The 13,093-nt window shown below is 35.6% G+C and overlaps 1 protein-coding gene across 11 annotated transcripts in view; it reads right to left on the reverse strand.

The window, feature by feature from the left end:
• LOC149782598 (piezo-type mechanosensitive ion channel component 2-like) overlaps window positions 1-13,093 on the reverse strand; it is a 263,620-nt gene that overhangs the window by 171,240 nt on the left and 79,287 nt on the right. For all 11 annotated transcript variants that reach the window (XM_089934052.1, XM_089934060.1, XM_089934057.1 and 8 more), the window contains 3 exons: window positions 10,478-10,702; window positions 5,279-5,536; window positions 2,945-3,086 (listed from right to left, as the gene is read on the reverse strand). In XM_089934052.1, coding sequence (XP_089790178.1) covers window positions 2,945-3,086; window positions 5,279-5,536; window positions 10,478-10,702 — 625 coding nt within the window. The remainder of the gene's footprint in view (window positions 1-2,944; window positions 3,087-5,278; window positions 5,537-10,477; window positions 10,703-13,093) is intronic.

Below are 13,093 nucleotides of genomic sequence, written 5' to 3' on the forward strand. Positions count from 1 at the left end.
AGCTCATACTTTATGCCAACATATGAATGGGTTGGATCGTATCCCACATTCATGTTTCAGCATCATGGTCTGAAGCTCTCTATCTCTTTGCTAACCATGTTTGATTATAATGGTTGGAAGCTCTCTTTCTACTGATCATGTTTGAGCAGTGTGATCTGAAGTTCTCTCTCTGTTAATCATATCTGAGCATAGTAGACCGAAGCTCTCTGTTAATCATATTGGAACATTATGGTCTGAAATTCTTTCTCTCTGTTAATCATGTTTCAGCATAATGGTCTGAAGCTCTCTTTTTACTGATCATGTTTGAGCATTGTGGTCTGAAGTTCACTCTCTCTATGTTAATCATATCTGAGCATGTTTGAGCATTGTGGTCTGAAGGTCTCTCTCTCTCTGTTTATTAATCCTGTTTTAGCAATGTGATGTAAGTTCTCTCTCTTCAATCATGCCAGAGCATCATGATCTGAAGCTCTCTTTGTTAATCATGTTTGAGCACTGTGGTCCAAAGATTTCTCTCTTTGCTAATCATGTCTGAGCATCATGGTATAAAGCTACCTCCTTATTAATCATGTTCGAGCAGTGTGGTTAGAAGCTCTGTCTCTTTGTTAAAGAAGAAACAAGTTCAATGGGAAATATACATGACTGTTATTTATTTAGATGAAGAAGCATTGTATTAACCTGACTGACCTGAATGGGATTAAAACAATTCCAAATGTTAGGTGTACGCAAAGGTAAATGTTACATGAATTTTGTGAAATACATAAGTTTTTTCCTCCGATTAACAATATCCATCAGATAATGCAGCAAATACATTCTATGATTAAGATAGGGCATACACAATGCATGTTATTATGGACTGACCAACTTGAAGAGTCACTACATGGTGTAAATAAGAAAATAAGACAAGATTCAAATGGTTTTCAGAACTATATTTAAAGAGTTTATGAATTAAGGTATATGCCATTTTATTAATTTATCCTTTCTTTTTCTTGAATGTTGTGCATTTTCTCCTGGAAAACACTATCGAATGAAATTTCTTACCACAACTGCTATGGTCTAAACTGCATAGAATACAGGATTAAGTTTACTGTAAAATCATTCAGAAACAATTACTGAGTTTTTATTTATGTTTAGTCTGATTATTCAATAACCTAATTTTAAGTGACATATTTACTTTAGTTATAACTACAATGAAATGTGTCAATCAAAAGACACTTGACCACACATTTTCATGCTGTGTGAGATGTCCATTTAAAGGTCATATATGTAATTTTGGGGGCAGTGAAACATGCCTTAGCATATATCGCCATATAAAGGACACCTGTTCATAAGGATAATGTTTATGGGTCCCTTTGTCCTCATATCATTTTTATTTCTATGTAAACAGGTTTCAATGTACTCCATAAACCAAAGTCCATGATTTAGTGATATCTGCAATGTCTGATTATACTGTACTCCATGTGCAGATGTCCTTGATATGGGGGTGTCTGCTAATACAGATTACACTATTCTAAAACAGGTGTCCTTGATATGGAGGTGCCTAGTAAGACAGATTTCACTACACTCACTCATTGGGTGTCCTTTATATGGAGCTATCTGCCAAGACATTTCACTGTACTCAGTCACGTGTTCTTAATATGAAGATGCATAATAATATACATTTTACTGTACTCAATGAGCTGGTGTCCTTAATATGGAGGTGAATATGATACAGTTCACCTTACTCAATGAACAGTGACCTTTAAATGGAGAGATCCTCTAAGATACATTTATTTGTACTCCAAGCCATGGTGCCCTTCATATGGACATGTCTGCTAAGACAGGTTTCTCGATACTCGATGAGTAGGTATCCTTGACATGGATGTGCCTACTAATACAGATTTCACTGTATTCCACAAGCAGGTGCCCTTGATATTTAGGTTTCTGCTAAGAGTGACATCACTGCATTCCATGTGATGGTATGCTTGATACTGAGGTATTTGCAAAAGCATATATCACTCTACTCCATGGATAGGTGTCACTGATATGAAGACAACTCCTAAGACATTCTTCACTGTACTCCACTGGATGGTGTCCTTGTTTGGTGGCATCTGCTAGGACATTTTACAGTACTCCATGAGCAGGTGTAATTTATATGTAGGCATCTGCAAAGGCAGGTATCACTGTACTCCATGAGCAGATGTCTTTGCTAAAAGCTCACTGCTGAGACAGATTTCACTGTACACCACAAGCATGTGTCCTTGACAGGTAGGTGTCTGCTAACACAGATTTCATTGTCTGTGATTAGAGAATACTCATTTTGATAATTTATTACATACCTATTTAATTTTACATTTTTGATAAATCTTTAGATATGGCTGCTCAATACACAATTTTGTATTGCACAGCCAGGCTTGGAACTATTCAGGTGTTTCAGTGACATCCACATCAGAACACCATATAAAATATTTACAAATTTCAATTTGTTTTGAATAAGTCACACTTTACAGCTGAAAATATCTGGAAAATGTAAAGGAGGGAGTATATAATAAATACAAAATCACATGCTTTATTCTGAGTAGGCAAGTCAAAATCTTTCTCTTACCTTTTCCATTATACCTTATGGTTAAGATGCCAAGGTTAGTAATCCCCAACTTTCAAGTGTTTAAAAGCATGAAACGTGATTGTGCTCAAGACCCCAAAATTAGATATGATAATTAAGCAAATCCATTTAAAATTAGATATGATACTTGAAGCAAATCTATTGAAAATTTGCAAGTTAACAGAGTAAACAAAAAGATCCTTAAAGTTTTATGATTCTAGCTTTAGTTAAGGAATGTCAAAACTATATGACTCTGATGTGTAGTTTAAGTTTACAAGCCTTGATGTGATGATATCCACAATACAGATTTAAAGGATCAAATGATTACACAATAAAGATATAAGGGTAACGTTTGCTGATGCATACTGAAAACCACTGGCCATGAAATGTTCGACTCTGTATTGCTGAGTGGTTGTAGCTGATATTTTTCTTCATCTGCCAATATCCATGCCCTACGCTCTCGCATAAACTGCCGACACCCCATCCAAAACATTGATGTGTACAACACCTGGAATATAAAAATATAGTAGATTTGTTGTTGTTGTTGTAGGGTTTAATGCCATTTTTCAGCACAAGATAGGCTATACATGACAGCCAGTATTAATGGTGGAGGAAGAACAAGGGAAAACCCTGGAAAGAACCAATGACCCACAAGAAGCTACTGGTAAGCTTTCTCACATACCCACATTGGCCGAGCCTGAGACTCTAAATCTCACAGACAGAGGTGAGATGGCAGAGATCCGTAATGGTGAGCGCTTACAACCACTCAAGGCCCCAAAAATATGGTAGAAACATCTAGAATCAATTATATTATCTAGAACTAATCACATTAAATAAAACAAAATAAATAAATTCGCAAAATATATCAATTATATTATCATGGAGTAACCATATTACCAATATATCAATTAACACTGTCATAGACTAACCACGTTACCAAAATATATCACTTACATTTTTCATGAACTAACCACATTACCAAAAAGGAAAATATATCAATTACAATATCATGGAATAACCTAACAACATTACCAAAATATATCAATTAACACTGTCATGGACTAACCACATTACCAAAATATATCTATTACATTATTATGAACTAACTACATTACCCAAAAAGGAAATATACCAGTTACATTATAATGGAATAACCACATTTCCAAAATATATCAATCACAATATCATGGAATAACCATGTCACCAAAATATATCATTCCCATGGATGAGCCATATTACCAAACTATATCAACAATATGTAACCCGGACAATGATTGCAACTATAAATCTTTGTATGCTCTATCAATGAGGTGATATTACAGAAACCTTGATTCAAGATACATATGCAACATTCCAAGCAGTGGCCATAACTCGTGTCATAAATAATGACAGCAAAAGGTAAAAGTCTAATATGATCAAAGCTCTTTTATTTTAGAGCCCAATCCTAATTTAATTAAATTCTATGAAGCCCTTCAAAACTTACTGAGTAGAAATGACATTCATGATACAAGGGCAAATGTTATAGTGGCCATAACTAAATCAAATTTGGACTGAGAACTTTACCTTGGTTTTCAAGGTAACAAGACAATTATGAACTCCAATTCTGAATTAATTTCCATTTAAAATATATTCTAATGTGTAACAGTACAGTATGGATTTAACTTAATCATGATTTATTTCAATGTTGATTAACTCAGTGAGCAAAGCAATGAATGAGTAAATAGTGAGTAACTGAAACAAAAGAGAACTTGAAATTGCATGAAATGATTTTTTTCAAAATCAAATTAAAAAGTCTTGAAATAAAATGTAAAACACTATAAAGAATAAATTAACATAAAGTCATATAGATTCTGATACTCTAACTGGAAATTAATTATCTGCGATGTTATTTAGGACTTGTTTGTAACCCAGCTGATGCAAATACCCATATGTTCTTTTTTTGTCTTCACATCAGCAAAAGCTGACACTTGGCCTTTAATATATTTACTAGCAACAAAGGTGGCAAATTGGAGGAAGGACATTATTACTATTGAAGACCCTTGTTGGAGTTATTAATGTACAAAATAGAACAACTTAGAGGCCATGCTGAAAGAATATCAGTATTTACGTCTTCTGTCCTTACTACAACTAACACAATCGCATATATAAACTAAAGTGTTCAAACTTCAACTGAGGAGACATTTTAAATTATGTGTTGCCCCTTGGTGAGAAGATCTGAAATGTTTCACAATAGGCTTTGGTTTTTGTGCAGAATGACTTGCAATCCTGACATTATCATGTACGAATCACATAAGTACAATCTATCAACACAACCCTATTACTGTATTCCTTCCTTCAGGTTAGCTCACAAGTGGACAATATATAGCCTGTGGGCCTGGGTTTGTTTCTCCTTAATTTACATCATAGGGTGTAGATTTAACAATCACTTATCTAGCCCACACCCTGAAGGAAGTTGCCCATGCCTGGGCTAACTATTTGACAGCCTGTTTTAACAGAATAAAATGATTTCTAATTTATATTTTCAAACATGAGAATTCAAAGAAGCTAATGATTTATTTACACAACACAGATTGCGTTGATAGATTGTACTCTTGTGACTTGAACATGATAATATCAGGATATATAGGTGTACACATATAATTAATCATTAATCACTCTGGCCATGACAAAAAATATGGTCCATATAAGTTCCACATTTACCTGTACAGCCAGTTGTAGCACAGGATAGGTGAACTTCTTCAGGCCAATTTCTGCTAATTCAACGTTGCCAATCTTTTCTGGAAGCTCTTCTATGTCCATGCCATAAACAAACTGGATAATGAGTAGCCCTTCTCCATAAAACAATATGAATGGGGACAGCAATAGACATACACGTCGAGATCGTGGCATCATCCAAATTCCACAAGCTGCTAGCAGCAGGACAAAAGTCAGCCAACTGTGGAATGTGATACTCCATGCCTGGAATTTAAGCAAGACTGGCTAAAAGTGTAACAAATTTTTGCTTAGCTAAAATTCCTTTTCTTTCAAAGTCTGTCTTCAATGATGAAAAGTACCAGGCCAAATTTTTGAAACCAAAACTTTTATACTGAGCATATAAAAATGTTTAGTATATTTTGCATAAACTGTTTTAGAATTATCAAAATATGTTGAAGCAAGAAACTGCCAATGACCGAATGGCTTCATTGCAAACAACGAATACTGTAAATTCTTTTTATTCCTAAGGTACCGATCTTTGTAGATTTGTTTCATTCCTTTGTGCCACAGACTGATAGATCTAAATACTGGGATATTTACAATACAAATTAAAGGTTTGCAAAGCTTTCAGTGTGGAAAGTGACTCCCAAGAAGATGATGAAACTTGTTTTTAGAGGCTTCAATGCAGTTCAGAGATTTTATTATAGATGTAATTTCTGTGGTAAAATAGTGACTTCATCCAGTAACTCACTTGAGATTGTGCCATGGGGTGTTGCTATGGCAGATGCAACCATGTCTCTATCTTCTGCACTGTCTGTACACAAAGGAATATAGCTATAACAGTAAGTTCTGAACTATATGTACACAAAGGAGTATAGCCACAGTAGTAAGTTCTGAACTATATGTACACAAAGGAGTATAGCCATAGTAGTAAGTTCTGAACTGTATGTACACAAAGGAATACAGCCACAGTAGTAAGTTCTGAACTGTATGTACACAAAGGAGTATAGCCATAATAGTAGGTTCTGAACTGTATGTACACAAAGGAATATAGCCACAGTAGTTCTGAACTGTATGTACACAAAGGAGTATAGCCATAATAGTAGGTTCTGAACTGTATGTACACAAAGGAGTATAGCCACAGTAGTTCTGAACTGTATGTACACAAAGGAATATAGCCACAGTAGTAAGTTCTGAACTATATGTACTCAAAGGAGTATAGCTGAACTGTATGTACACAAAGGAATATAGCCACAGTAGTAAGTTCTGAACTGTATGTACGCAAAGGAATATAGCCACAACAGTAGGTTCTGAACTGTTTGTACACAAAGGAATATAGCCACAATAGTAGGTTCTGAACTGTTTGTACACAAAGGAATATAGCCACAATAGTAGGTTCTGAAATGTATGTACACAAAGGAATATAGTCATGATAGGAGGATCGGAATTATCTGAACACATGGAATTTAACCACGATGCAAGGTTTTGAACTGGCAACAACCATGTATTACTGGGGTAAAGGGGTTTGATAACCAAGGTGAAGATGGAATGAAATTTAGTTTCTGGGCCCAGGTTTGGTATTTGGGCCTTAACACTTCATCGTATGTGGAATTAGATGGATTGGAGGACAGTTTGGTGGCATAATGAAGAATTAAATTTGGCCATCTAAGATAATGTAACCCTTTATTTGCCACAATAAAGAGGCTTTCTTAAGTGTACGTCAGAGTCCTGGAATTAAGATGTATGAGCTGATCCAGACACCCTCAATCTGATCCATACACCATCAAGCTGATCCATACACTATCAAATCCATACACCATCAAGCTGATCCATACACTATCAAATCCATACACTATCAAGCTGATCCATAAACTATCAAATCCATATATCATGCTGATCCATACAGTATCAAGCTGATCCATACACTATCAAGCTCATCTATACACTAGCAAGCTGATCTTTATACCAGCAAAATGATCCATACGTTATCATGGACACTTACAGCAAGATTTGGGTCTTGTATTAATGTGAGCATCCCAAGGACACTTACAACAAGATTAGAGTCCTGTATTAATTTGAGAATCTGGATTAGGGTCCTGTATTACTAGAGCATCTAAGGATATTTACATTAGGGTCCTGTATTACTATGAGCATCCCAAGGATATTGACGTTAGGGTCCTGTATTACTATGAACATCCCAAGGATATTGACATTAGGGTCCTGTATTACTATGAGCATCCCAAGGATATTGACATTAGGGTCCTGTATTACTATGAGCATCCCAAGGATATCGACATTAGGGTCCTGTATTACTGTGAGCATCCCAAGGACATGTACAGCAGGATTAGTGTCTTATAGCACTATTAGCATCCCAAGGACACTTGTAACAGGATTAGGGTCCTGTATTTCAATAAGCATCCCAAAGACACTTACAACAGGATTAGGGTCCTGTATTACAATAAGCATCCCAAGGACACTTATAACAGGATTAGGGTCCTGTATTTCAATAAGCATCCCAAAGACACTTACAACAGGATTAGGGTCCTGTATTACAATAAGCATCCTAAGGACACTTATAACAGGATTAGGGTCCTGTAAGAATGGAATGAATAATCCTGCAGCTGACCATTTATTCTAAACAGAAAAAGTAATGCAGGTCTCACACACATAGCTGCCAAACCCAGGGTACAAAAATAATGACTGCTTATGACAAAACACTGTCTTTCAGGAACAAATACTGATTTTTACAATTTTAATGTATATGCAACTATGTACAACATCTACCAAAGGATTATTCATTATGTTCTACTACCATCAGCTAGGTAGGATAATAACTTAGTTAATTATATCATGTCAAAGATGCATGTGTTGCACGCTTGCACCTTCTGAGTAAGACATCAGACACAAGCTGTTTATGCAAGCCTTCACCACACCTTATTTTTTCAATCATTATCGATTCCAATGTACTATCTTTCAATGATGATCTGAATTCTGTGCAGGTTTTTTTAATGAATTCAAAATTCTCTCACAATCAGTATTGAAGTGTGGTAAAGAATGAAGTACTAACATAAAATAACTCAAACAATCTTAAGGCGCTTTTCCATTTAAACATACATGGTACCCAGGGAAGGCAATTTTTATAAAATATATGCCAGTGTTCTTTGATTTCATTGAGTTTATATTAAAATGATAAGAAATTTCTAAACTGCATCTATGGGTGAGTACCCCACTTTAACTCATTAACACCTGGAGGTTTTTGCATTTTCACCTGAAATGCAAGTAGGAAACACATTTTGGGGGCTATTTCAGACCGGTCTGCCTTAGATCTGAGGCCAAAAAAGTCTAAAATCCGAACACAAAATCGGATTCCAACCATGGGCGAATTTTGGGTGAAAACAAAAACTTGTCCAAAAACTTAGGTTTTTCCCTCTTCATTTTGTAGTGCAATTAAAACATCCAGAATATCTGGTATCATTGTAGAGCTACATCTGTTTACCTTTCTGTAATATCACCCATTGTATCATACATGACCTTGATGCTACAGAGCTCAGAAGAAGGCTACTATCTCCTGTCACGTAAATGCAGCGCCAGTCGATGCACATTTGATTAAATACGCAAGGAATAATCAAATTTGGTGATATCATCAAAATGCACCCATTAACTCATTAACCCCTGGAGGTTTTTGTCGTTTTTGCCTGAAATGTGAGTAGGAAAAACATTTTGGGGGCTATTTCTGAATACATCCTAATACATTGACTTCCAAGAGATTTTCCATTAGCCTAATGCCTAGTTGTGTTAGAAACATTGTTTTCCGTTGGTTATTTTGCTTGCGCATGAGCAGAAGGGTAAAAGTTGATGTTCTTTTTTCTTTTTTTCTTAAAGGACCCATCATTTTCGTATCGAGACCACTCTTTATTCCAAATGCCCACCTTATCCTACATTTTTGCAAATGTTTACCTGTCTGTGTGCAGCTCAGACCAGTCTGCCTTAGATCTGAGGCCAAAAAGTCTCAAATCCAAACACAAAATCGGATTCCGACCATGGGCAAATCGTGGGTGAAAAAAAAAACTTGTAGGTTTTTCCCTCTTCATTTTGTAGTGCAATTAAAACGTCCAGATTATTTGGTACATTTGTAGAGCCACATCTGTCTACCTTTCTATAATATCACCCCATTCTGGTGTATCATACATGACCTTGATACTACAGGGCTGGGCAGTAGGCTACTACCTCCTGCTACATAAATGTGACAATAGGGGTTAATGAGTTAAAAGTGCCTTCCCTGGGTCCCATGTATGTTTTAATGGAACAGCCCTAAAGAAAGTTTCCACATGAATTCTTCATCTTTGATATCAGAATCCAGCTCATCAATGATAGACACTGTTTTTATTCTACCACACGAGAAATCCTTTGTGATTTTACAGTGTGAATAAAGTGTGCAAATAAACTGCCAGCATCACTAGCAACCAAATGAGGAAGGTTCCTTTCTAAAAGAATTTTAGTAACATAAACTTCAGATTGAAAATACATCAAGGTCCTCTCTGGTATTGAAAAACATTTGATAAACGTGTGCTGTTGATGACGGAGCAGCAAGCTGATGTTAATAGTTTTTTATGCTGTTTTATGACACCACCATGCCCAATAGCGACGCTGTTTTATGACACCACCATGCCCAATAGTGACATCACAATTACACAATGTGCAAAATGCAAAGTCTCCTCCTTTACTAAATGGTTTCACAAATTTAAACATAATGGTATAATTGTCCTTTCAGTCCTGTGTTCCTTTCTTTGCTGGAGAAAATTCTGAATCTTCTGCTTTCCTTTTCAGCATGACTAGAAGTTGAATATTACTAAGGAGAGATACAGTGATAGTGGCAAATGCTTTTTGCAGTCCAATATGGTGGTTACAGAGTGAAATGGTGGCCTCAACTTTGAACGAACCAATCATATTTTAGAACTGTATATTCCGATATTCATGGAACACATTTAATCTAACAATGTAACTGGATACCCATTCTAAACAGAAAATTGCAAAGAAAATTGTATTTTCATTTTTTTTTAAAATGGTTTTTTAACTAAAATAAACACAGATATTCATGTGCAAAATATGGGGAAATGGGACACATGGCAGCTATGCACACATGCTTGTCGAGTAGATGCTAGAACTGAACTAGAGGAGGTTACGTAATGACAAAACCTGACTCACCATCATTGCAATAAGGGTAAGGACATAACTTTGTTTCATGATAAACACAAACATCGATATAAGGAGTGATCTCTGAACTTCTTTTTTCTTCTTGGGAGTTTTTTTATCAACTTCATCTTCTGTTTCCTCATCATCAGGTAGCATGGATGGGGACCCTGATCGATCTTCAGTTTCACGCACTCGTTCCATGCTGCTATAGATTCTCACCTCTGCATCCATCAAGTGCTATTGAAAACAAATGAAGAGCACTCCATTAGAGCAATAACATTTAGCAAACAATATTTTTCATCACTCTGATTCTGTATAATGCAATACAAAAGAAAGACACGGATCAGGTATAAATTCATTTATCACTAGACTTTTATCTTTTTGTAAGTAGAGGCCACCAGTAGTACTAAAAACATTCTAAGGTACATTACATGGTTCCATGCTTCTTTTCAAAAAGGTGAGGAATATGCAAAAGGTAAGTGCCAGCTTAAAAAAAAAACAAAAAGACTTGTCTATATAACATCTGGATACACATCCTTGCTGTCTTAATGAGAGAAAAAAAAACAGCATTTTACTTTTTGCATCTTGAAATGAAAGACAAAAGTGGTAATATACTTTTAATAATTGGGCCCCGAGTGGCCAAGTGGTCTTAAGCGCCTTCCGTTACGGATCACTGCCATCTCACCTCTGTCTGCGTGGGATCGAGTCTCGGATTCGGCCAATGTGGGTATGTGAGAAAGCTTGCCAGTAGCTTCTCGAGGGTCGGTGGTTCTTTCCGGGGATTTCCTGGGTTCTTCCTCCACCATTAATACTGGCCGCCATGTATAGCCTATCGTGTACTGAAAAATGGCGTTAAACCCTACAACAACAACAACAACTTTTAATATTGCTAATTACAAAATAAATATGTATGGTATATTTCTAGAAAGGAAAAAGTAAGAAAATATTTAAATATATGAGAAACCTTATAACAAATATTCGGATTTATCAGGACTTTAAACAATTACATTTTTCAGGTAGAAATAGTACAATATGCAAAATAAAGTATGATACATTGAATATTCATAGATATACATGCTTTTATATATATATATATATATATATATATATATATATATATATATATATATATATATATATATATATATATATATATATATATATATATATATATATATATATATTGAATACAAAATCATATGGCAAATAACAATCCTTTGAAGTGCACTAGATCCAGCAAGGGATCCCGTGTGTCAGGGATTGATTAAGATAAGTGCAACAAACTGACAACGAACAGTGCGAAACTAGTACAGTGTGACCCCGCTATAACACCGGACCGCGTTATAAACCGAAACGTGTTATATGCAACCAAGTCAGTTAGCTGAAGAAAATTTACCCCCCCCCCCCGAAAAAATATTGTGAAGGGGGGGATAATAAATGCGGGCGGTAAAATACGTGCTTCGTCGGCACAGTTACCATCTTGAATTGATGCATATTAAATGAGAAATACACCTGTAGTGAAAACAGAGAAGACATAATAAAAGAGTTTACTTTATTTAGAGAACCATGAATAGGTACATATCGTGAATCCTGTTTATATATAAATGTCTAATGTATAGCATGAATAGAGTATCAACACAGTGTACTCACCTGTGAACCTCATCATATACATTGAATCCACAATACAAGTGATTCCATCGAAAATATGCACACAGCTTTAAAATATTCATTAATTTTGTAACAGGTCATATTGGTCTGAATTCAGTGGAAAAACATAGCACATTCACGTAAAGAATGACGTAGCACATTTACTTTAAAGGACATTCCAAGTCGGTAAAAGTTAGTTTGCGTTTTAAGCTGCATAAACTTTTCCCCTATAAAAAGTAAATTTTGACAGTACAGTTAACGTGTTCCAGTCACGTTGGAAAATGCAAAAATCCATCAGATTCCATCACTTTTATTTACATTTGGTACCGACTTCCTTTGAAGAAAAGTTCTTTGCTGTTATTGAAAGACTGTAGTCAGCTTTCTTTGATGAAGGGTGCATGCGTTATTGAAGTCACCGCTAAATAACAGCTTTGGAGAACCAAACGAATGCCCATTTCTTATTGTGTCGGCAACATCAAATAACTGTATTGCATTATTGAGACTGGTATTTTTTTCCATTTGCTGAGTACATTTTCATAACAGTCAGTGCTTCAAAGGTAATCTGTTTCCTTTGAAATTTTAGCAAACTATTTTATCTGGGTATATTTTTAAAAAGTAATTGGCCGTTGTTTAGACTATTCTAGTTACTGTCCCTCCATGCCTACTGAACAAACCAATAAGTAAGACGTACTTTTTTATTTTTTATATTATTTTTTTTTACATCTGTGGTAGCAGCATGATGCTGCCTTCCACGCAGGCGTCTGAAAAAACACAAAGGGTCAACGGACGATAGAGACGCAGGTGTTCTGATGACAGGGATTATTACAGAAAACGTGAGTGTTCTGAAGGATTTAATTCTGAGTGAAACGAAGAGGAATTTTACTTACCATCCACATACAAATGTCAGTTTTTGTAAATATATTAGTTACTAGCGAGCGGCCGAAAATCCGATGAAAGATAGATTACGAGACAATGCCTCGT

Source organism: Sinohyriopsis cumingii, chromosome 15, assembly GCF_028554795.1.
Source record: "Sinohyriopsis cumingii isolate HCF-2022 chromosome 15, ASM2855479v2, whole genome shotgun sequence".
NCBI lineage: Eukaryota > Metazoa > Mollusca > Bivalvia > Unionida > Unionidae > Sinohyriopsis > Sinohyriopsis cumingii.